Source organism: Sminthopsis crassicaudata, chromosome 1 (assembly GCF_048593235.1).
Source record: "Sminthopsis crassicaudata isolate SCR6 chromosome 1, ASM4859323v1, whole genome shotgun sequence".
Taxonomy (NCBI): Eukaryota; Metazoa; Chordata; class Mammalia; order Dasyuromorphia; family Dasyuridae; genus Sminthopsis; species Sminthopsis crassicaudata.
Genome location: NC_133617.1, coordinates 136,582,710 through 136,609,272, shown reverse-complemented (window position 1 = coordinate 136,609,272; position 26,563 = coordinate 136,582,710). Strand labels below are relative to the sequence as shown.

Below are 26,563 nucleotides of genomic sequence, written 5' to 3'. Positions count from 1 at the left end.
CTTCTAACTTAAGTCATATCTCTACCATTTTTTTAGTCATCTAGACCTGAAATATTGGCATATACTCCTATTGTTCCATCTTCCTTATTTCCCTTATATGCCAAATCCTGTTGATTCTACCTTTGAGAGCTCTCATAAACTTTTCTATTCATGTCTATTAGCTTTTTCTCTTTCCTGCAGCATAATAATAATAATAATAATAATAATAATAATAATAATAGATATTTATATAATACTAAAAGTATATAAAATATTATATATATATATGTCATACACCTGTGGAGTAGTTAGTGTAGCTATTCTCATTTTATAGATGAGGAATCTGAGTTTTTGAGAGACTGACTTGTCTAAGATCATATAGTTGTTAAATACCAGAAATAGAATTTGAACTCAGTTCTTCCTAACTCTTTCTCATATTCTTTCTACTTAGTATAACAAGCTATTCTCTCTATTCAAATTACTTTCTAACTAATGTTCTTGCCAGTCCCTCTTTCTCTAATTCATTCTTCATATTGCCAACAAAGTGAACAAATCAGATCTTATTACACACATAGTATTAAAAAAAAGAAAACGATGCCCCTTGGCTCCCTTTTATAACTAAATAGTAAAATATAATAAAATTATTCCAATATTCAAGGTTTTTCACAATTTTACTTCATCTTCCCTTTCTTATTCTATTTTGTAATGCTTCCACTTGCACACTATATGCTTGCCTATGCTGCTGTTTTATTACTATTTTTCAGTCTTATCCTGACCATTTCTGTTTTTGTCCTTTTGGATTTATCCGTCCCCATGCTTAGAATGATTGCTTCTCTTTGCTATTAGAGCTAATGAGAAGTGGAATGGGCTGCTTCAGGGATTAGAGTCCTCACATTAGTACATCTTCCAATAAAAGCTGAATGTCACATGTAGGCTATATGATAGTGAAGATTCTTTTTTGTGTATAAGATAGACTAGGAAGCCACTGCAGTGTCTTCTCTCAGATTATTTCTTACAATTTAAGTTTTAAAAGTTTTTATTCTCTAAGAATGAGTGCAGATGCTATCTTTCCCCTTGGAGTCTTTCCTGATTTTCCAGGTAAATGTGATTTCTTTTATTCCTACATCTCTCAGGGCCCTTAGTAGGACTTCTTTGTATCTATCAAATGAGATATGAACTCTGTGACTAGGGAAAAAAAAGCATATCATTATTTGCATACATGTAAAAAAGAATGTACTGACAGTAGCAGTTTCTGATCAAACTTTTCGACTTAGTAGATAGAGCATTGGGCTTGGAATCAAGAAAATGTAAATTCAAATCTGGCCTTATATACTTACTAGCTTTGTGACTGTGAAAGTCTCAATCTCAATGTTAATTATTGCTGTTGTTGTTAACAAAGACAGATCACTGAGAAAAGTTCTTAAAATAACATGGTTTCTCATTTACTTGGAATGGATTGACAGTAGTCTTGATGGATTGAAAAGGAATTTCTTATATGACAATGTATTATGTGACAACTTAAGTTGACTTTATTTCTACTTTTGTGATTCTACACCAACTTTATATGGCTCCACATCATTAGCAGTCATAGTAACTGGCTACATAAATGTTTTCAGATGAAAATAAATCAATCTTTCTTATTCTGGCATCTGACCAATTAAGTTTGAGTATTTGCCAGTTGATTTACATTTCTATTCTTAACTTTACACTCCTTTTATATAATTTTTGAAATGAGTTGTTTATTTATTGGATTATTTTTCTTTCTGATACTTGAGCACCACATTTAAAAAAAATAATTGCAAAAAGACTGATTCTAAATACTCTTTTTGTGGAATAAAGGAGGTTATTTTCCCATCTTGAATCTGCAGATTTGTGTTTAGAAGTTATTGTTAATGGAAATTACATGAGTAAATTCCCATGTATTAAATAAGAATACCCCCTTACAAAATAAGTATGAGTGAATTTTTTATTTGTGTTTTGAAACAATATTATTAAGTAATCAGAACAATTTAGAAAGCTCACTTGAATAGTTGGTGGTAAATTTTAGCTCTTTTGAAGAAGCTGCAATACAACTGCAGTGTTCAGTTTGCACAATGCTTATAATTAAAATAAATACACTGTAAATAAATGAGATGGTAGTTTCTGTCACAAATGCAGAAAGAATCTGTGATTTCATTTGTGCCTAAAGCATAGGGAGGTTAAATGACTTTCCTATGTTACATAGCTGGTAAATGTGAGAGGAAGTACAGGCCAGGCACCATCACCAACCCACAATGATTTTCCCAACCTTAGCCTAATCTTTGATATTTCTAATTTTCATATAGCATTTTAATGTTTGCAAACTGCTTTGCACACAGTTTCATATAATTGTCCTAACAGTCTTATGAGATAGATACTTACTAATCAAGCATTGCTTAATAATCAAGCATTAGGTATGAGTCATTAATATAAATGGAGTAAAATTTGCTCCTCCTCCTTTCAAACAAATTTTTCAGAATTATTTTCTTGTGAGAAATTTTCAGTATTACAACAAAAGCCACTTTTGGATAGTAAATTGAAAATAAAGTATTGAAAATGCTTATTTGAACTCAAAGAGAATGTTTAGTTGATACAATAGAACTTTACAGAAAATAGAAATTAAGGTCCAGATATATAATCTTTTTTTTATTTAGAATTTTTTTCCACAGTATATATGCATGAGTAATTTTTTATAACATTATCCCTTGTATTCATTTTTTCAAATTATCCCCCCCCCTCCCTCTACTCTCTCCCCCCAATGACAGGCAATCCCATACATTTTACATATGTTACAATATAACCCAGATACAATATATGTGTGTAAATACCATTTTCTTGTTGCACATTAAGTATTAGATTCCAAAAGTATAAGTAACCTGGGTAGATAGACAGTAGTGCTAACAATTTACATTCACTTCCCAGTGTTCCTTTCCTGGGTGTAGTTGTTTCTGTCCATCATTGATCAACTGGAAGTGAGTTGGCTCTTCTTTATGTTGATGATATCCACTTCCATCAGAATACATCTTCATACAACATTGAAGTGTACAGCGATCTTCTGGTTCTATTCATTTCACTCAGCATCAGTTGATGCAAGTCTCTCCAAGCCTCTCTGTATTCCTCCTGCTGGTCATTTCTTACAGAGCAATAATATTCCATAACCTTCATATACCATAATTTACCCAACCATTCTCCAATTGATGGACATCCATTCATCTTCCAGTTTCTAGCTACTACAAAAAGAGCTGCCACAAACATTTTGGCACATACAGGTCCCTTTCCCCTCTTTAGTATTTCTTTGGGATATAAGTCCAATAACAGCAATGCTGGGTCAAAGGGTATGCACAGTTTGATAACTTTTTGGGCATAGTTCCAAATTGCTCTCCAGAATGGTTGGATTCTTTCACAACTCCACCAACAATGCATCAGTGTCCCAGTTTTCCCACATCCCCTCCAACATTCATCATTATTTGTTCCTGTCATCTTAGCCAATCTGACAGGTGTGTAGTGGTATCTCAGAGTTGTATCAATTTGCATTTCTCTGATCAGTAGTGATTTGGAACACTCTTTCATATGAGTGGAAATAGTTTCAATTTCATCATCTGAAAATTGTCTGTTCATATCCTTTGACCATTTCAGATATATAATCTGACTTTCCCGAGATTATATTCATAGTTAGTGGAAGAGTTGAACTCAAAACCAGATTTCTTCAGTCCAAGACAGGATTAGGCATTCAACAAGTTGAACATTCCTTCTAAGTTTTGAAAGTTGGGAGAAGATGGACCTATTAAAAATCATTCTAAGTGCTTTACTTTGAATGGTCTCAAGTTTATTAATGCCATTCATTAAATGTGGTGCCAGAACTAAACATGATATTACAGAACCGATCTAACTAAGGTAGAGGGCAATGTGACTATCATTTATTTATTTCTAAAGATCCTGTCACTCATCAAGTTGCCCAGTTTTATTAATTAATTAATTTTTGTCTGTCATGCTAGACAATTGACTAAAATTGAGCTGCAGATAACTAAAATCCTCAGTTTTTTCAGAACAATTTGCTGTCTATGCATGCCTTCCCCATCTTATATTCATGAAGCTGATTTTTTGATATTTTTAGTGCAAGTCTTTAAACCATGCTTGCTCTTTATAATCATTATTTCCTTTCCTTTTCTGATCTTTACCAAGCATCTTTTAAATGATCTGTTCTAGGTTATCATCTTATTTGGTTCAGATGGAGGTCTCATTTCATAGTAGCATCATGGGATGTAATCATTTAGTCAATAAAGATTTTTTTAAGGGATACTGTATACTAGGCAGTGTACTAAGTGCTGTGATACAAAGAAAGGCTAAAAGAAAGCTACCCTCAAGGAGCTTTCAATCTAATAAGGTGGAAAAATGTGAATAGAGGATGAAAAGTGGGGGTAGGAGGGAATCAAAGGCGATTGGTACATGCATGATGAAATACTGCAGCCAGGTGGATAGTGACAAGATGGCTGCTCTGATTGATCTCTTTTTTGGAGGATCTGAGAGGATCTGCTGTGAAGTGCACCCTCTGCTCTTTCCAGTCAATGGAAGGTGGGGTTCTAAGGGCAGGAGATAAATACTAAGGAGGTAAGAGTTTCTAAGCTAATATAATTTTGGATGATTTTCTGGAGCCCAAGATGAAGTTCAGGAGAACAAAGGGATGGGAAACAGATTACTGGGAAAAAATGGATTTGTAATCAAAATCCCACTTCTGCAACTTGCTGCTTGTCTGATCCTGGGCACATCAGTTAACTTCTTTGGGTCTTACTTTCCTTATCTGTAAAATGAGGTGGTTGGATTATATGATCTCTGCTGTCTCTTCCAGGTCTCTATCTTATGACTCCTGGATGTAATTATATCCCTTGATTGGCCTAACTCCTATTCTACAAGTAGGTGATTAGCAGGTTAAAGAAACCCTCTTTAAAATTGTAATTAATGAATAGTAGAGAGCTAGCTGTTTCTGACTAAGTTTCATATAATCAATTTAACTGGGGATGGGGGGAGAATAAGTACATTCCTCATATTTACAAGTTCAGAAAGATAATTTCTTTGGTTTACCTAGGAATGTTTAGGCTGGTAAAAGCAAATGCATGAGATGATTAAACAAGAATATTGGTGTATTAATTTGCCCTGACTTGAGAAATAATGGTTCCTAATTAGACTGGAATATGCATATTGCCTGGTTGGCAAATCGTCTTCCTAAGAGAAAAATGTAATTGGGCAAAAAAAAATTAATGTCAGATTACTTGGTGACTATGGAGTTCCAGTTAAGGGAGGTAGATGAGAGGAAAATGTCCTCTAGCAATGATCATGTGATATATTCTTCACTCTAAGAATGTGTATGGAAAAATAATTAAAGTATTTACATTGGCTCTTCAGGTCCATCCCTTCTTTCTTGGACAATGTTGTATTAATTGGACAGATTTAGTTGAGAAAACCACTAGAAAGTAGGACTGGGAATTAGTTTCATATGGCTGACTTTTAACTCTAGACATATCACTTGATATATTTGTGCCCCATGTATAAAATAAAAAATGTTGGACAATCTGACTTCTAAAATTTCATGATTTAATAAATTGCTTACACTCTGGCTCAGGCCTTTAAGTACTTTTCATCACCTGCCAATTTTTTCTTTGATTATGGTATCAGTGTTTCGTATCTTAAAATGGGTTAGAGTTTGCCAAATTACAGATTATTTTGTATTCATTCACACTAAAATTGGTGGCTACTTGATGAGAATTGTAGGACATTCTGTATGTTGGGAGAATTTAAATATTTCATTTAAAAAGTGAATTCCTTGTACAAAAATTGCTATTGAATTGTTAAACTTCCCTTTCTAATTTTTTATACCAGCTAGGTGGCATTGTGGATACAATGCCAGCTTTTTGGTCAAAAAGACCTGAGTCCAGATCCAGCCTTGGACACTAGCTATGTGACCCTGGGCAAGTCACTTAACTCTATCTGCCACAGTTTTCTTATCTATAAAATGAACTAGAGAAGGAAATGACAAATCATTCTAGTATCTTTGCCAAGGAAACCCTAAATAAAGTAAGGAAGAGTCAGATGTGACAGAACAACAATACTTTATTATACTGTCAACTCTATTGTCCATGAGCCTGCAAATGCAAATAAAAATTATATGAACAAAACAAGGCAGGTTTCATAAGTAACACATAGTAGAACACCAAAAGCAAAGATATCCAGATAAATTAAGTGACATATCATCACCAAATTAAAACTTCCTATATAAGTCTGAGACTTACATCTCATTAAATAACCATATTTAATGCCCTTCTCAGATTGCAAAAGAATCCTAAACATATAAGTAAATTCTGTAATGTGCCTTTATTTATGTTATAAGTGTACTTGCCTAGCCCCTTAAAAAAAATTATTAAGACTGTACGGTTGAGTGCCTCAGTTCCTCACTTAGTATCTTGTGAACATGTGAATAATTGATATGCATAGAGAATGAAAACTGAACAGCTTGTACAGGCCTACATCAACCTGAAAAGGAATGCTCTTTTGACTGAGAGGTTAAAAAAACATTTTTAATGGATTTGAATAGATGAGATGATTTCTGTGGCTGTGGTTGTCAGCTGGCAATGTGATAGGGATTTTTGTCATTCTCTTCAGCCATATTACAACACATAAAGCACTCTATTCTGTTTATAAGATTGTTCTTTCACACACAAACACTACAGGTAATATCCTATTATGACAAATTCTGTCACAAAGAAAGATCTATAGAATAAAGCTGCTGTCTTGTCCTGCTGTGTGGCCATGGTGACAGTACTTTGTTGCTCTGGTTAAGATAAATTCTCTTCAAAGAATAATCTTGTGCAGCCAATTTTTTTTTCCTTGTCACTGCCCATGAGTCAGTCTCTCACTAAAATGAAAATATCCCATTCTTTTTCCTTTCAGTAGGAAAAGATAAAGAAGGAGCAAAACAAAATAAAATCTAGCATTCTTGGAGCGAGAAAAAGTTGGAAGAAGAGGTATATGATGCTTCCTTTTCTCTCCTACTATATAAACAACAGTTTCATTTGCCAAGTTTCAATAGGAAGGCTGAACATCAGCTATTTCCTTGTTATATTTCAAATTACATCCCTCCATGTTAAAACATTCTTAGAAAATCCTACCACAAAGGTAATTTGGAGGTCATATGATCAGAGATTTGTTATAGGAAAGAACCTACAAAGTCATCTAGTTTAACCCCTCCATTTACAGCTAAGGAAACTGAGTCTGAGAAGTGATAGTTATATGGTTTGTCAATGGTCATGTATTTAAGTGGCAGAAACAAGATTGGCTCTAACCCAAGTACTCTTTCCATTTATACACATATGCAGTGTAGGAAGGCTGAGATCAAAATGGCCACTTAGAATGATAGGGTCATAGATTTATAGCAGGAAGTGACAGAAGTCAGCTATTTATTTTCCAGTTAAGGAACAGACAGGTTAAATGCCTTGCCTAGGGTCACATGGTAAATTAATAACTTAAGGCAGGATGCAAATACAAGTTATCTTGATTTTCAGTCCAGTATCTTCACAAGTATACAAAGACCCTCAGAAACTATAAATCTTGTGCTGTATATGAGAGTGCTTTGGGAAAAAGGAAGGTTATGCAAGGAAGGGAGAATAATTGGGGGACTCCTTCAATGAGAAGTAACTGAAGCAGAACAAGGTTTGTGGCAGCAGGAAAATCAGGGAGGCAAAAGAATGGAAAACCTTTTTAGGTAAAAATTGACTGGATTTATTGACTAGTTGGATATGTGGTAAAAAGAGGGATCAAAGCATCAATTCAGTTCAATTCAACAAACAATGATTTAGCAAGTAGTGTTTTAGGAACTGTGGAATACAAAGAAGAAAAATGGCATTCCTTGACCTCAGGGGCTTACAGTGATGTTTTAAATACAAATAAACATAATAGTTTAGAATGTGATAGGGAAAAGAAAACTTTTAGCCAAAAGAGACAATTTTTAGTTAAGGGAATTAAGACAGAATCTATGCAGTACATGTCAACTAGGTTATGCCTTAAATAAATTCAATTAAACAAATATGCATTAATCTCTTATACTAGGTACTGTGATAATAAGCTAGAAATAGAAAAATAAAGAAGAAATAGTAGTGATCTCATAGAGATTACATTTTCCTGAATAGTAGGGATGAAACATGAATGCTGCTAAGGAAGTATTTAAAGGAGGAAAAAGCATTATTAGCTTGAGAGTAGGAATTGAGGAGTGCAGAAATTCATAAAAAAGCTTTGCATAGGATTCAGTACTTAAGAGTATCCTTGAAGGAAAATAAGGATTCTAAAAGGGAGAAGTAAGAATGGAGAGAATCAGTTATTGGAACTACCTAAGAACAAAAGCTTATGGAGAGGTGGCAGACTGTTAAGCCCAAGGAACAGTCATAGGTCATTTTGGTCTGTGAAAAAGGAATTAATAACATGATCCATTTCAGGAGTTTTCAATTAGAGAGTCAATAAAGCTTCTAAGCAAGCCTCTTGCAAGCTACTTAGGCAATTGTTCAGAAGATAGATTGTAGACAAAAGAATGTAGAAGGACTGCTTAATGTGATGTCATGAAGACCTAAATTAGGATATTGAATAAAAGGAAAGGATGGATGTATGAGATAGTATGGAGGTAGAATTGACAGAATTTGAAAAGTGAGCAAATATGTGAGATAAAAGAGAAAAGACTCAATGATGCCTATAAAATTGTGTATTTGTGACTAGAAAGATGATGGACCTTTCACCAGAAATAAAGAACTTTGGAAGAGGGACAAATGGAGGGGAAGGAATAAATTCTATTTTGTGTATTTTGAGATGGCTAGACATCCAGGTAGAGACATCTTACAAAATTTGATTGGTAATTCAGGACTAGAATTCATGAAATTAAAGTTGAACTGTATATGTATATTCTTTCTCCTCCCCTTGTCTCCCCTTCCCTTTCCTCTCCTTCCCTCCCCTTCCCTTCCCTCCCTTTCCTTCCCCCCCCCCTCTCTCTCTCTCTCTTCTCTCTCTCTCCTCTCTCTCTCTCTCTCTCTCTCTCTCTCTCTCTCTCTCTCTCTCTCTCTCTCTCTCTCTCTCTCTCTCTCTCTCTCTCTCTCTCTCTCTCTCTCTCTCTCTCTCTCTCTCTCTCTCTCTCTCTATATATATATATATATATATATATATATATATATATATGTATATACCCTGTATATACTGAGCTATTTACCTATTGTTTCCTCCATTAGGATTTGGGTTTCTTGAGGGCAGAAGATAAGTTTTTTCCCCCTGATCTTTCTTTGCTTCCAGAGAGCTTATGACAATGCCTGGTACATAGTAACTATTCATTAAATTTTTTGAGTGATTAAGGAGGTTAACAAGGAAATTCAAAATGTAAAGAATCATTCCTGCCCTTAAAGAAGTTTTCAATGTAATTGGGAATATATGATTAGTATTGTGAGGAAGTAAATAGAACTAGACAATGTGGATTATAATTAAATGTGAAATTTATCTTGATACAAACTCCCAGTTCTTCACTAGTTCCAAGGAGTGGAAGATCAGTAAAGACCTTGATAAGGAAAGAGTACCTTCAGAAGGATCAGTCTGCTGTTTCTCATGAAATTGCTTCATGGGACTTGATTATCAAGTTTTTAGAATAGTTTAGAATATTTTTAGAACCTGTTGCATCCAACTTTACAACATTTTTGGAATGTGTTTTTTTTAAGATCAAACTAAGAACCTTATTCTTCAATAATTGAGAAAAGATTTATGTGACTTTCATATTAAAATTATTTTCAAACTAATATAATTTAGAACATTTCAATATTTTAGTGATTAAATATTAACCGATATGCTTTTCAATGATGGTGCTATTAATACATTTATCTTAGAAATATCATAATGCTAGTCTAGCATGTAAATGATGAAATGTTTTAAGCATGGGGGTAAGAATGCCTTGGCTGCATTCCGTGATTGGTATTCAGTGCTAGTGAGGAACTAATCAGCTAAGTACCATAATCCTCCTTATAGGGAACATTCTTAATTGACCTCTAACTATATACAGAACATAGTAACAGCTTTAAAGAGTAACTCCTATCCAACAATTGGACCCCTGGACTATTTCTGGATATTACACATAGATACTGAAATTAGTGTTGATTTTATACAAAACTTTAAAAAAATAGTCTGTTGAGGGAAATAAAAAGAGTGTAAGCAAGTAGGGACTTTTCCATCACCTGATTAAGTCCTGTTCATATGATTTTACTGGAGCTAGAAGGATTAAATGAAAGCACTGCTGGGCACAGACATTGATGTATTTTCCTGGATATGATCCTTCATGCTGGACAGATGTGCACGGGTTTATCAAAAGGTAAAATAGTAAAGAAATGAACTGAATTTGTTTTACAAAGAAAAAAAAGAAATGTGAGATTTCTTTCAGCTATATTTGATGACTAAGGATACTATCGGTTTGCTTAATTAAAACTTTTGGTAGATATTAAAGAGACTTCTCTATTTTATGTTTTGCAGGATCTTGTATTTCTGTCAAATGCTTAGTGTAGAATGCTTTGACAGCTTCACATTTTAGAATTTGCTTGCAAAATCATTTTTTAAATGCATACATTGTAAAATTATAATAATGGAATATGATCTTAATTCTTACAATATCAATGATTTATAACTCATGCAATTTTATTCATATTTATTGTCCTAAATTATTAACTATTCCAAAATATTGCTTTTATTCCTTAATTTTTTATCCTTTATAAAGGTCTAAATCAGGGCCAATTATTTGAGATTATAAGGAATGATCTGTTCAATAGAGAATATAATTTTAAAATTGTGTTTTGGAATATAAATGTTTCATTAAAAAAGCAGAATGTTGTCAATTATTCTGAAAGTGGCCATTTTTTCAAAATTTTCATTATATTAAAAAAGAGTAGTCCTTGATGTATGTTGTTTCAATTGTATCATTACAACAATGCTTATTTAATTTGTTAAATAATATAGTCACTTATGTTTCTTTTAGCTGAAAATTTTGAGTACTTTTACTATATCTGTGAATTTTTCTAAATTACTAGCATAAAATTTTAAAGGATTTCAAAATTATTTTGTACTGAATGTGAAAATGAAGATCTTATTTGAAATTTGATAAAATATACAAAGTGGCACTGACTCTAATTTCTAAAATGGAAATAAAGTTGTAATTCCTTTTAATTTTTAACTGTAAAAAAAGTTTATTGGGAAGAGTCCTCCAAGAGACTTCACAAAATTTTTTGATATGAAATTTCAAAGAAATCATTAATTGTTACATACACATTAGTTACAGGAGTATAATAGGTATAGCATAGTGCCTAATAGGAAATGTAAAAATTAGACTGCAGAAGTGAATGATTTATTTATAAGGAATGCTTATGAATACCTTGAATGGTTCAGCTGGAAAATACAAAGTAAAAGTTGTGAGCAGCAATCAAATTAAAAATTGAGACAGATTTCTGAAGATGATTTTATGTGGGGATAAAAGGGAAAGCAGTTCATTCCATTTACTATATTGTGGCAACAAAGAAGTGATTGCCAATTAAGATTTGTTATTTTCTAAGCAGAAACTGAATAGAAAAAAAAAAGATCATTTTGGAAATGAGAGTGTGAGGAGTTAAGTAAAAATGAGACAAATAAGTTGTTGAGGTAGAATAGAAAATATAAATGAAATAGAATAGAACAGAAAGCAAATGGGACAGAATTACACATGCGGGAATAAAGAAAAACAGTCTGACTTAAATGTTTCATGTTGGCAAAATTGAGGTAAAGTTGGAAATAAAGTTGTTTTTGCATAATAGGAAGAAGAAAAAGAAAGTCTTGTTTGGATATGAAAATGATAAAAACTTGTCTCATTATTTATAGTTGTTGATGTTAATAACATCAAAAAGTGGAGATAGCAATGAAATTGTGGAGTTCAACATATATGATGCGAGTATCTCATGCAATATATTTGTTTTAGATATAAAAAGACCAAAAAAACACTTTTATTTTGAGATTGAAAAATTAAATTTAGAAGTTTTTTTTCTAGAAAAAAAGAAATATTCTGTTCAAACTGCAAAATTCTTTAAGTTTCAATTTAATGGATTGAAATGATAGTTTATACTAGAAACAGTCTCTTCTTATAGTTTATTTGGACCTTTCCTTTATACTCATTACATTTTACTTTGAATTATAAATACTTGCGAAAATGCCTGCTTCTCTTACTAGACTACAGACTCTTTGGGAGCAGGAGCTATACCATATTTCAACCTAGCAAATTTTTGTTACCAAATAAAGGTTCTTTAAATTCAGGTCAGATTTTATCACTCCCTTGCTCAAGAAGCTTCAGTTTCTCCTTATTCCCTCTAGAACAAAATGCAAATGTCTCTCTTTGACATTTAAAGCCCTTTACAACCTGACTTCAACCTCTCTTTACAGGCTAATTGCACATTACTCTTCTTCATACTTCTACATTCCAGTCAAACTTTTGGACTTTTTCTCCATATGAAAGAATCCTCTCTCTGCTTTACATAAACTATTCTTCATGCCTGGAGTGTACTCTTCTCTTCTGCTTTACAGAGCTCCTAAATTCCTGCAAAAAATGCCACCTCCTATATGAAGCTACTATGATTCCCTTGAGTTCTTAGTGTCCTCCCTGGTGAAATTATCTTATTTATTTATATTTTATATTTACTGTGTATTTATTATTTTCTCTCAATAGCATTTAAGCTCTTCAGAAATGCAAATAAAGGAGCTGGTTTTATCATAAATACAAAAACAACAGCAAATCATCATTTTATGGAACATGTCATTTGTAATTATGATGCTAATAAGTGTTGAAACGTGACAATTTATGTCTCCAAAGCATATTTATATTCTTCAAGACTCTGGGAGTAGCTAGACCTGAGAGGTTAGGAGGCAACATAGTTCATAAATCTTCAACAGTGTGCTTCCCTTCACCATTAATATTAGTGGATATAATTAGTTTGTTAAAGTTAAGTAGCTTTTAGAGTAGAGCATTTACTGAGATGATAATGTACACACATTGTTATAGAGAATTCCTCCAAAAGTTTAATGAGACACTCTCCCACTGCCAAGTACATATATTAAGTTCATGGGAAAATGGGCTCAGAGTACTTGATGGGACAAAAGAGTAAGTACATAGTTTGTATTTATTAGAATCCTTTCCTTTTTTGGGAGAAGGTGCTCATGAAGTTATCCTTACCCATGCTGAATTTTCTACTGGGTTTATTTAGAACTTTAGAAGCTCTGTTTCACCCCATCATGTCCAGTCTGTTTTTGGACTGATGAAGACATTCTGCCAGCCATTCCTGTCCCAGTATTCATATTAGAATGTTGGTGGAATGATGGGAAACACAGACCCATTGAGGACATAACGGCCCATAATGAATAAAACACTGGTCTTGAAATCAGGAAGCTCTAAGTTCAAATCCAGCCTCATATATGATTTGCTTGGGCAAATCACTTCACCTTTGTTGAATGTAAAATGGGGATAAAAATAGCACTTACATTCTGGAGTTATTGTGAGGATCTAGTGAAACTATATTCATAAAGTGTTCAGCACTAGGCCTGGCACATGGTGGGTCTTGAATAAATGCTTGTCCTCTTCAAGCTAGAGTTATAAATGAGTTCTGAGCTAGATGAAGGGTTTTCCTATACTGGAAGTTCCCTGAGCTAACAAAATCATAAATATTTCCTTTTTTGTATGTACACTTTACTGTTCTAGACAAGGCATATATAAAGAAAAAAGGAAAATCACATCTTTCTACCATTTTGTTTTACATTTGAGTAAATTAACATCATCCAGGTTAAATTATTTGCTTAAGTGGTACCTGAAGGACTTGAAGCTCAGTTTTCTGACCAGATCTAGTAAGAATACTATTTTTCAGTCATCTGTAGGACTTCAATCATTCTCCTTTCTTTTCCTCTCCTCTTTCTACTGCTGCCCTACCCCCACATCATCATCTTCATCTTCTTTGTAATTGCTCATTCCCTGCTGCCTACAAACATGCTCAAGTCTCTTTCCTTCTTAAAAATTCACACTGCACTGTACCACTGCCTTAAGCTATCATTCTATCTTTCATCCCTTTCTCAGCCAAACTCCTAGAAAAAAAATCCATCCACAAATAGCTCATATTCCCGTATTTCAAATCATTTCCCAATCCTTTGCACTCAGACTTCTGTCTTCAGCATTAAATTCTCTCCAAAGTTATCTTAATTGCCAAAACTTTCTTTTGGCTTCAGTTTCTCAATCTCATCTTGTAACTCATTGTCCATATTGCACTCTCACTCTATGAATGCATCCCAAGGCTCAATGCTAGACCTGCTTCCCTTTTCTTTCTTCACTATCTTTTGGCTACCCTAGTTACTGTCTGTTTAACTATCATTTCTAGGCAACTGATTCCTATCTGATTTATATATACATATATATGTCTGTGTGTGTGTGTGTGTAGATAGATATAGATAGATATATAGATATATATTCCCAATGAGTCCCAATATAGTCCCAATAACTTTTACGAGCTCAAGTCCCATACTACTAAGTTGACTTGTATATTCCATTCTGGTTGTTCTGAAAACATCTTAAATTCAGCATGTCTAAAACAGAATTCATCATTTCCCCCTGTAAATCCCCTTCTCTACCAAGCTTCCTTATTTCTATTGAGAGCATCACTATTCTTCTGGTGTCAGAACCTTATAACCTGTGTTATATTTAACTCACCATTCTTCCTAATTTTACAGTTTCTACAAAAACATCATCTCTACCATCTAACAACTGTTCTCTGTTCACACAGCTACTATTTTTGATCAATACAAAGGCCCAGGAAAGGCACACAGCTACTATTCTAGTTCAATACAATTTGGCACATATTTGCCAAATATGAGAAGAAGAGAGGCCAGTTAGGTGAGATTAAAGAGTATGGGAAGGGAGCATGAGATAATGAGACTGCAAAGGAAGTTTGGTACCAAATTATGAACAGGTTTCTAAGTTACAGAAACTTATTATAATTTGTCCTAGAGGAAAAACGAAGGACTAGTTCTTATTGAGTAAGGAAATGATGTGATCCAATTTGCAAATGCATTTTTGGTAGCTGGGTAAAACATTGGTTAGAATAGGGAAAGGCTTAAAGCAAAGACATTAATTAGGAAGGAATTTCAATAGTCCAGGTGAAGGATGATAGGTTATGAACTAAAACAGTATGTACTATTTCATTCAATAAAACATAAGCTTATTGAGAAAAATTCTGAATAATGGAATTTTTTTTATCTTCATATACCAAATGTATTACTGTGCCTAGCATGTGGTAAGTGTCTAATTAGTGTTTACTGATTAATTGTGCCAAGAATAGGAAGACTATCTGGTGCCTAAGAGAGCAAAAATTCATATTGTTTTCTCTGAAGATGCAATTTTTAAAATTATAAAATAAAATCATGCTTTTAAAATTTTGACTAGAAAAATGCCTAAAAACTTCATTCTACTCTAAATTTTCTGTAACCATAGTATCTAATACAATTTTGTTTTTTTCATCTTCTTTTTTCTTTTTTATGGATATTATGCTTATAATATTAAGGATCACTAAATTGTAGATTCTTATCTTGATAATTCATTTTTAGTTTAAAGAAATACAATTCAGTTTAATTTAACAAATTGTTATTTAGTCTACAGTGTATATAATAAGCCCTAGATAAATCTTTATTGAATAAATGAATACATTCAAAGTACCAAATGAAGAGAATCTAAGAAACAGTTAAATTTTAGATAAATCAAAACACCTTCTCTTATTAGAGTTTATAGTCTAATTGGGAAAAAAGGACACATATACAAATGGCAATAATATACAATGATAAATTTTATGTGTGCCTTCATCCATGTTATTAACAAACATATTGAACAAAACAGAACGCTTCAAAGATTGGACTCCTAATGAACTCCTTTTACTGATAAATACTTAAGATATCTTAAGGAATGATTTTTCTTAAGAATAGATTATGTGAAAAGATTTCATGGAGAAGGGGATATTTGACTTGAAAAAATAGTATATAAGAATTTAACTGAGAAGAGAGGAAGGACATTCCACAAATAGATAGAGATAAGCAAACTCTCTAAATCTGGGACTATTTTGTTTTTGTCTTTGCATGACCTAGTACAATGTCTTGTCTGTAGTAGGAGCTTCATAGAAGTTTACAAAATTGAACAATGTGAACAAAGGCATAGAGAAAATTAGACTAAGGAAATGTTAACAAAGGCACAGAGTAAAACTGTTTCGCTAGAACAAGGAGTATATAGAAGAGAGTATTATAAGAAAAGTCTGGGAAAATGGGATAATGCCAGGTTTTGAATAACCTTGGTTCCAGACAACAGGAATTTAAATTCTACTTATTGGACAACAGGGAACCACTTGATATTTTGGGCAGATGAGTGACAGGATCAGATTTGCATGTATGGAAGTTAAGTCTGATAGCAATATGAAAGATGAATAGGATGGAGAGCCTGGGTGACAGAGAGCTTATATTAGGATTATGGTAATGGGACTAGAGAAGAGAGAACAGACGGGAGACATGCTGCCAAAATAGAATTGACAGAACTTGGTAAATAACTTCAATTTGAGATGTGCAGGGAAATAGGAGCATTAATGATAAGTCCAAAGTTTCCGACATTAGCAATGTTGGTGTGACTATTAGAAATAGAGAGGCTATAAAGAAGATCAGTTTTATAAAGGAAAAGCAATATGCTCAGTTTTATACATGAAGAAAGGCAATAATACCCAGAAATACAATAGAAAGTCATATAATGTTATTTTTAAAAAGTCATATTCTCATTTATGACGTTGAATAGGCTTACAACTAGCATTTTTAAGTCTTCAGTAGATATGATTTGCTATATCACTTGAGTACAAAGAAGTCAAAGCTAAAATTTTTGCTTTCTAGAACTTGATAATCTACTCAGGTATGCAAGATTTTGGTTTTATTTTGTAATTTCAATGTTATAGGAATTCTTAGTAAGGCCAGAATTAAATATTTATACAAGGTAGGCCTTAATCTAGTGTTTCCAAATTATTTAGTAGGAATTTATAGAAGGAAGCTCATAAATTAATGAATGAAAAAACATTTATTAATTGCTTGCTGTGTGTAAAACACTGTATTAAGTGATAGGGACTTGTTTTGGAATAGCTTACATTTTAATAGGGAGACACAATCCATTACAGAAGGTTCAACTACAGTGTAGATAGAAATGTGGAAGCAGTTGGCCAATGGAGTTCTTTATCATGATAGAATTAATGGAATCACTATAATCACTATATAGCAGGAAATTGTTCAATAATTGTTATAAAAGTATTTTAGATAAATAAAATTAATATCTATAACATTTCTGTTGTGATTATTTAAAATAATATTTTCCTCAATTACATACAAAAACATTTAAATATTCATTTTTTTAAAAATGTGAGTTCCAAATTCTTTTACTTCCTTTCTCTTATCCTCCACCCCATTTCAGAGAGTAAATTTAACATAGGATATGTGTGTGAAATCATGGAAAATATATTTCCACATTAATGTGTATTTTAATTAGAAAATATAGCATAACGCCTTTTGCAATGATATATAATTGATGTTTAATATTACATCTACTCTGTGATTCACTATGGCATAAAAATATGCTACCATCACTATTCTTATCTTCTATTTTCTTTGACTCTCTAGGAAAAGGAGCCCATCAATATCCAGGGAACAGAATAGAAGATACGATCAACAGGAAGAAAGAGAAGAATATTCCCAGTATGCTACATCAGACAGTGCAATGCCTAGATCTCCTTCAGATTATGCTGAAAGGAGATCTCATCATGGACCTCAATTGTTTGAAGAACCTGAACATATAGATTATAGAGACTCCAACAGGAGGAGTCGTAGACGTTCCCAAGAGTATATAGATGATGAGGATGTGGAGAATAGGGATGAATATGAAAGGCAAAGGAGAGAGGAGGAATACCAAGCACGCTACCGAAGTGACCCTAATTTGGCTCGTTACCCAGTAAAGCCACAGCCTTATGAAGAACAAATGCGCATCCATGCTGAAGTGTCCCGAGCACGACATGAGAGAAGGCATAGTGATGTTTCATTGGCCAATACAGAGCTCGAAGATTCTAGGATTCCTATGCTAAGAATGGAGCGGCAATCAAGACAAAGGTCCACATCAGAGCGCAGGGCAGTGATGGAAAACCAGCGCTCTTATTCAATGGAAAGAACTCGAGAAGCTCAGGGACCCAGTTCTAATCGTCAGAGGACCACAAATCACAGCCCTCCTACCCCCCGGAGGAGTCCAATCCCTATTGATAGGCCTGATATGAGGCGTACTGACTCATTAAGGAAACCACACCACTTAGATCCCAGTTCTGCTGTCCGGAAAACAAAACGTGAAAAAATGGAAACCATGTTAAGGAATGATTCCCTTAGCTCAGATCAGTCTGAGTCAGTAAGACCTCCGCCACCAAAGCCTCATAAAACAAAGAAAGGAGGTAAAATGCGTCAGGTTTCCTTGAGTAGCTCAGAAGAGGAATTGGCTTCTACACCAGAATACACAAGCTGTGATGATGTTGAGATTGAGAGTGAGAGTGTAAGTGAAAAAGGTAAGTTCTGTATTTTAATCATCTGTGTTCCCACGGATTACATAATAAATTTCATACTTTTATTTGTGGATTGATTAGCTATTTCTAGTCAGAATTCTCTTAATGTTAAGAACTTAAAATGCAAATAAAGTATATTTTAAAACCAGGTGTTCAAATTGATTTGGTGAAAAACATTTCAAGTCATATGAAAGTATTGATTGTTAAAATATGTATGTTGTAATGTTTAAAGTCAAGGGAAATTCCTTTGACTTCAGTCTTTGTATCAAGTAATTGACCATTTACTTCTTTAACATAACTGTGTACTTCTGTAAACTTATTTTAATTGCATTTTAATTGTGTTTTTAAATTTTAAAGTGATACTATAGTTAAAGGACATTAAGATCAGCATCTGTAGTAATCAACTTATGATTAGATCACAGAATAGTTTCATAAACAGTGGCAGTGCCTCCAAAACCCCAAAGTTTCTCATATGTCTATAAAAAGAACAGAAAAATCAGATTCTTCTTTAGCTGGGAAAGTTTAAATGTAAAGATATATGGAGGATGAGGCAAGTTAATAGGGTGCTTCCTCAAAGACTTGCCCATCCCTTAGATTTCTTCTGGAACTAATACCTTCTTATCACATAAAATTCATGAAAAAAAATTTTTGGCTAAACTATTTTGTAGACTTGGTCATTTGTTGCTGAGCATATAATAAAATGCATACATATAAATTAGAGAAAAATTAAAGGTTATAATATAATAATGATAATAATACATTTCTAAATTATATTTGGTATTTCCATGATGTTTTGTGATTTTCAAAGCTCTTTTATATTCATTTTCTCATTTAATACTTACAACAACCTTTCCAGGTAGTCAGAGCAGGTAAATTTTATTTTCTGTATGCAACTAAATCATCTACAAATTGCCATTATATTATGTAAACACAAAAACAATTCGAATGTTTTTTCATTGCACTATTCTGACCGTGACAGTTTCTGAATTCCTTAGCCTTATTCTTAAGAAATGCAAAATGGATGTTCTTAAAGGCAGTGTGGTATAGTGAAAAGAGCCCCGATTTTGGAGTCAGAGGAATCTGATGCACAATCCATCTCTGACTTTTATTTCATATATGACTTTGGGAAAGTTATTCAACATGTCTTGAACATGTAAAATGAGGTAATTGGAATAGATGGGCTCTGAGTTTCCTTTTACATCTAGATCTATGATTCCATGATCTTTGTCTTTTTTTACCTGAATCTTTCAGTTATTCACTTACAGCATTGTCATGCTCTCCTACATGTGCAACCAACTACACTGTGTAATTTTACTTTGAAAAGAAAACCAAGTAAAGTAACCCCTCCCTATTGGACAGAAGTGTCCATGTTACAATACTGAAATTGCCTATATCCCCACTTCTCATTAAGATGGTAAATATGACATGGATTTCTCAGATGATCTGGCAAGAATAGTAAGTTGACAGACATTTATAAGGACTAGGTACCTTGTGAAGGGGCACAGAGGATATAAAAAAGAATTGAACAAAAATTCTCTATCTTTTAGAAGCTCAGATTCTAAAGGAGACAACATACAAATTAATCAGTATATTCAAGGTATAGACAGTGTAAATGAAGGAAAATCTCATAAACAGTGGCTGTATTAATCTAGAGAAGGGATTGTATATGAAAGATGTCAAAGTAGAAATAAGATTGGCTCACAGACTGAGTATATGAAGTGAGTGAGAGGGAGGATTCAGGGATGACATTATTGTTGTCAGCCTAGGTATTTGGAAAGACAGTGGTGCCTTTAAACATAATAGGGAAAAGAGGAAGAGGAGATAGTTTGAAGGAAAGGAAATGAGTTCTCTTTTAGACATATTGAGTTTGAAATGTTGATGAAAATCCAATTGAAATATAAGAAAGGCAGTTAGTGCTATGAAATTGGAGCTCAGGAAAGGGATAAGGGCTAGATATATAGATCTGGGAATCATTTGAATAAAGAAAATAAATTAATATATGGGAGTGAGGGAAGAAAGACAAAGGCCCAGAGCAGAGCTTTAGGGGACATCCACATTTAGTGACATAATCTGGAATAAAATCCAGCAGAGGATGTTGAGGACATACTAGCGTAATAGAATCAGAGAGAATATTGTCACCAAAACTTAGGAGAGAACATCAAGAAGATGGGTGACAAGATCAAGTGTTCCAGAGAGGCAGGAAAATTGAGAAAAACTTGATAAGAGGCTATTAAATTTGACAATCAAAAGATAATTGGTAATTTTGGAGAGCAGTTTTAATTAAGTAATTAAATAGTCTGAGTTCTTGTGTCCCTGGAAGGGCAGATATCCTACTTTAATAAAGTTATAAAGGATGTGATTTCATAGCCAAACTTGTTGGTATGTTTCAGTGTTCATCATACCTATAGTTCAGAAGTTCTTTAATCATCATTCCTTTAAACTTGTTTCCTGTATTTGACTCTGTTGATCACTCCAGCATCCTGGATAGTCCCATTCTCTTTGCTTTTTGACTATTGTATCCTGGCTCTCTATTTACTTATCTGACCTATTCCCATATTCCTTTGCTGATCATAGTATATACCATTCTCCTTACTTGTGAGAATTCCCCAAGTTTTTATCCTAGGCCTTCTCTTCTCCCTTTATTCATTCAATAACGATTAGGTCCAATGTGTTTAACTGCTCTTTTTATGCAGATAACTTCTAGATCTATGTCTTCGTCCCACTTTTTTTCTGAGATATTTTCATTTATTCACTTTATATTTATATGGCATAAATTTATCCTCCCTCATTAGAATGTATGCTTCTTGTGAGTAGGGATTATTTCATTCCTTATAGTGGAATGATCCAAAACAGCACTGGGCATATGGTTTAGAGCTTGATAAGTAATTACTTAATTGATTATATTTAACCAAATTTTCTTTTGGTGCCCCTTTAGCCCATTTCTGACTTTATTAAGTTAGAGAATAAGACAGGGACATTCTTCTTTTGATATTCACTATGCACTTACAGAAAGCTATCCTGGTAGCTTTAACTTCTCCAGGATAAGTAACTTCATTTTTAAAAAATTTCCCTTGCAAGAATATAATTTATATTCTTCTTATATGTCCTATCTTTTTGTTCTCAAAATCCTTTAAAAATATGCAAAGCAGAGCTGGCCACTGTGCTTTACTACTGAAGATAGCATCAGCAAAGGCCAAATATAGAAGGATTATTTCCAGCCTTTTTCATGGCATAATCCAGTTTAGATATCCCCATTTCATGTCCATTTTTATATAACAGCATTCTATTGCTGATTCACATTCAGCTTAATTTTCATTTTTTTTCTTGCTGTCTTTGTATCTTGGGACACATTCTTCTTGTTGTAGTTAATATAGTTGATTTTTTCCCATCATTGTTTTATTCATCTATTGATAGACAACTGCACTGTGTGGACTTAATTCCAATCTGGTGGTCATTTGAATTCCTTTTGGCTTTCTTAGGTATGATGCGTAGCATCCTATTCTGTATTTTATAGGATAGAAAATACATTTCTATTTTCCTTAATGAATTTTAATGATAAAAACAAATAAGTTGCTTTTAGTCTTAGCATGTATTCTTAAAGCTGATGCAATGCTGATAAAATAATTTAGGTATGATCATCAGTGAGTTATATATCACTAGCAAGGTCTTTTCCAAACTGAACCTGGAACTTTTAGTTAAGAAAACTGCCTTTCCCAATGCAGGTTAACACTTTCCCTGAAACTTATAGTTTTAGTGAGTTACCTGGGAATACTGAAAGATGAAGAGCTTTGTACTGTGTCACACTGCCAGTATGTGTGAAAAGCAGAATTTGAATTCCTGTTTGAGTGGCTTTCTATTTCCTAAACTACAAAATAGAACCTGAATTATGTATTTATTCTAGAAATATTTTCCATATTCTGCTTTATGAAACCCAGTAGCTCCCTGAAAAATCTTTAGGAATTTTTTGAGAAAAATAATCTATATTTATCAGAATAATTGCATAGTGCTCATCACTCTGAGAACTGAACTTATTGTTGTATTAAAGTTAGGATTTTAGGGAATGAAAAATAGAAATAAGTCACTCATCTAGAACCAACCAATATAGCCACTTATTCAACATTCATTTCATAAATATTTATTGACCAATATGTCAGAGGGACAATGTTAGGCACCATGGATGATTCAAAAATGATAACAGACAAATCATGTATCCTTTCAAGACCCCCATTTTTTTATTTTTAAAAGGAAAAGGTTGGACTAAACAACTTTTAATGTCCTTTCCAATGCTAAATGTATGCTTCAATGAATATTCAAACTATTGGTATTGTAAGAGCCATGAGAGCAATGCAGAATTGCTATGGGCATCAGAGGAGAGAGACAGAAATTATATTCTTCCCTCCTTCTTATCTGCATAAATTTCATTCAAATAAATTAATTTGTTCCATTATATTGTAGTCATTCCAAAACATTATCGATTTCTTCTCAGTATCTCATATTTTTCTGAATGACTACCAATAGATTCTCATGTTTTCCAGTTATTCTGTTCAAATAAAGAAAAATTTATCAAGCAACTACTATCTATTAAGAAAATGTTAGACTTCAGTGATACAAAGATGAAAGTATATTTATTTGCCTTATTTTAAAATTTTGTGCCTTTCACTCAAATTAGAAACATTTTCTAAATTCTATTTTATTATTTCCTTTTTAAGTCTCCTAAATGATCAGTCATTTGCAATCTTAGTTATTAATACTTTAAAACCTTAAGAATATTTATATTTTCTTGATTTTTATGTATCTTGAGTTTTTAAACAATTAACCTATTTTTATCAGTGTTAAATTTCAGAATTACATTTTCACAAAAACAATCAATTGATTTTTTTTTTAAATTGAAGTTTTATTACCTTATTATTTGTGTTCATGAGTTGAATAGGAATGAAATGACATTTGTTTTTGGTCCTTTCCTTTTCAAGTAATTATTCACCCTTTCAACATTCTTTAACTGTATTTCTCTTCTTCAACTTGTGTTTCATGTTAAGTCCAATTAGGATATTTTTTCATTGTTGATTAAAGTGAAAATTTAAGCAGTTACTTTCTTTGACAACATTATTTACAGTATATGGAATTATTTTTCTTATTAGTATATGAATTTCATAGCATTACCTAAATGTTGGAATCTCACATGTGCATAATAATTGTTTCTATGTGTTATGTGTATCTTCACTTACCACTGGAGATTTATGGAAATCAGAAATAAGTCTCAGTATCATGTGATTTAGGATTACCTAAGTGAAGTGAAAATCTGGGTGACATTTGATCATTCTTTTATTTAATTCATTTCAAACTTTCAAGAAAAGAAATGCAGGCAGGCTTAAATCAACATTGAAAATAACAAGCAACTGCCAAAAGATTTCAAAATTAATAACAGATGTTGCTTCTTGTATAATGGAAAAATCTTTTATTTTTGTCTCTAAGTGCTACCATAATGAGAATGAATAATTCTTTATCTGAGTGTCAGTAGGAGGCAAAAATTGGAAGCAATTTGTCTCTATGAAGCAATGCACTTCACAATGCTTAATTTGATTGTCAAAGTTTCAAAAGTAATGTAAGGTTTTTTTAAGCCTTTTTCTTTCTTTCTTTTTTTTTTTTTTTTTGTTCTTATGGGGGCTGGTAAGAATGAAAAGGGAAGTTAGAGATCTCTAAAATTGACAAAGAGTAAGAAATATAGGAATGTTCAAATGCCACATGACCATTTGCCAGACTTTCATGCTTCAGGTAAATTTTAGACTAAAATTGTTAGAATTAGGTTGTATGCTTTGTGTAGGATCAGTGAAAGAATATTGTAATAAAGTTTAGAAAAGATTCTCTAAAGTCCCTTTGCAATTTAAAAGATCACGATTTTCTGAGGTTCTTTAACACAAAATAGAGCACTTGCCAAAAGGCAAAACACTAGTAATAAAACTTTAAAATCTGGGAAAAAAAATAGGTTAAGATATGATGTGCCTTCTTAAACTTTGATGATTGCAATAATAAACAATTTAACAAAGTGATTTCTTCCTTTTGAATAATCCTTAACTATCTGGCTCTCCCCCTGCTTCTTCTCTTTCCTTTACTGAGCAAATAAGGTTGGAGCTGTTTGCCTGGTTTTATTTAGCCATAATTCCTGGACTTGAAAGAAATCAAAAGAGATCTTCTGTATTTATTCCCAAATCTAGGTAATAATGTCTGATAATCTACATGAAAAATTGACTATCTCCTTGCTTCTATTTAAAATTTCATGTTATTTTTAATTAATGAAGTCACTGGAAATAGTCCTTAAATATAAACGTGGTGAATTATACCATTCCACAAACACTAAGTAAATGGAGGAATTAATGAAAGAATTTTAGTGATATTTAGTGGTGTTTGAAGAAGCTGGAAAGCAATAAAATGACAAGAAAATGGATTGGAGGAATCCAGAAAATATCCAAGGAAATGGATATTGGAGAAACATAGATTAACTTTCATTTAAATACTTTGATGTTTTAAAAAATCCATGATTTCATCTATGTAGCTATTCTTCAACTGATAGACTTTAAATTTATTAAGATCTTTTTCCATTACAATGATTATTCATTGTCTCTCAAACATCTTCTGCTAGGGTTCTAATCAATGCCCATCTGTTTCTCATATTTACTCTCAATACCTCTACTCCCCTCATTTTATTGTCATAAATATCTTCATCTATGTCTTTTATATCACTTCTTTGAAAATATAAGCGAAAAAGAGTGTATATATCCACTATGCCTTTTATGTTATTGCATAAATCCTTTTGAGTAAGTGGGGTCCTGTGATTCTCCACTATAGCATTAGAGATTTAGTGATGGAAAGGACCTTAGAAATAATCTGTTTCAATGCAATCATTTTGCAGGTGAAGTTACTCAATCCTAGAGGAATGGAGTAGCCTGGCTAAGATCACACAAGAAATAAGAAATCAGGGTTTAAATCTAGTATTCTAATTACAGGGAAAACTAGATGACTCAGTGGATAGGGTGCTGAGTCTGGAGTCAGGAAGATCTGTGTTCAGATCCAGCCTTAGATACTCATTAGCTGAATGACATCAGGCAAGTCACTTAGCCTGTATTTACTTTAATCCACTGGAAAATGAAATGACAAACCACTCCAGTGTCTTTCTTAAAAACATTCCTTGGACAGCATGGTGCAGGGGTCACAAAGAGTCAGACATGATTGAACAACAATAATAGTCTCTTATTCCACATTTATGGATTTCCCCCCCTATTTTACAATAGTATCCCTAAATAATATCACAATGATCATGGAGTCAGATATGCATATATTGCAGTAACATGAGGGGGTCTAAATGAAAAAAAGAAGCTTCTTTTAAGAATTAAAGCTCTTCCTCCTACTCATACTCAATATGAGGCCATCCAGAAAGGATCAAAAGATAATTTGATCCAACTTCTAATATCATTTTAAAAATGAGAAAACTGAGACTAGGAAGAATTAAAATTATATGTGTGGAATAACAGATATTAAATGAAAGAATACTCAGGTATTCTGAGTCCAAATCCAACACCCCTTCTACTGTATTATCTGCTTCCCTGTGGAAATATATAGCTATAGCATTATGATGTATGACTATAATGGAATCTTGATATTCATCATTGCAATAGTTTTCTATTATACATACTCATTTTCCTTCCTAGACCATTCTTTTACTAAAGTCTTTGGAATTGTCAAATGGTTCAACATCATGAACTAAAGGATTTTATTAGTGGAAATGACAGAAAAAACTGTATTCCCATTTTCTTTGCTGTTATACAATAGGAAAGATGGGATCTTTTCACTTGATTTGTAGTTAAAACCTTTTCTACATATTATCTTCCATTTTTAGAATATGA

General features: G+C 32.8%; 1 protein-coding gene across 47 annotated transcripts in view; it reads left to right on the top strand.

The window, feature by feature from the left end:
• Window positions 1-26,563, top strand: part of RIMS2 (regulating synaptic membrane exocytosis 2) — a 780,681-nt gene that overhangs the window by 326,469 nt on the left and 427,649 nt on the right. For all 47 annotated transcript variants that reach the window (XM_074267248.1, XM_074267268.1, XM_074267279.1 and 44 more), the window contains one exon: window positions 17,746-18,668. In XM_074267248.1, the coding sequence (XP_074123349.1) occupies window positions 17,746-18,668 (923 nt within the window). The remainder of the gene's footprint in view (window positions 1-17,745; window positions 18,669-26,563) is intronic.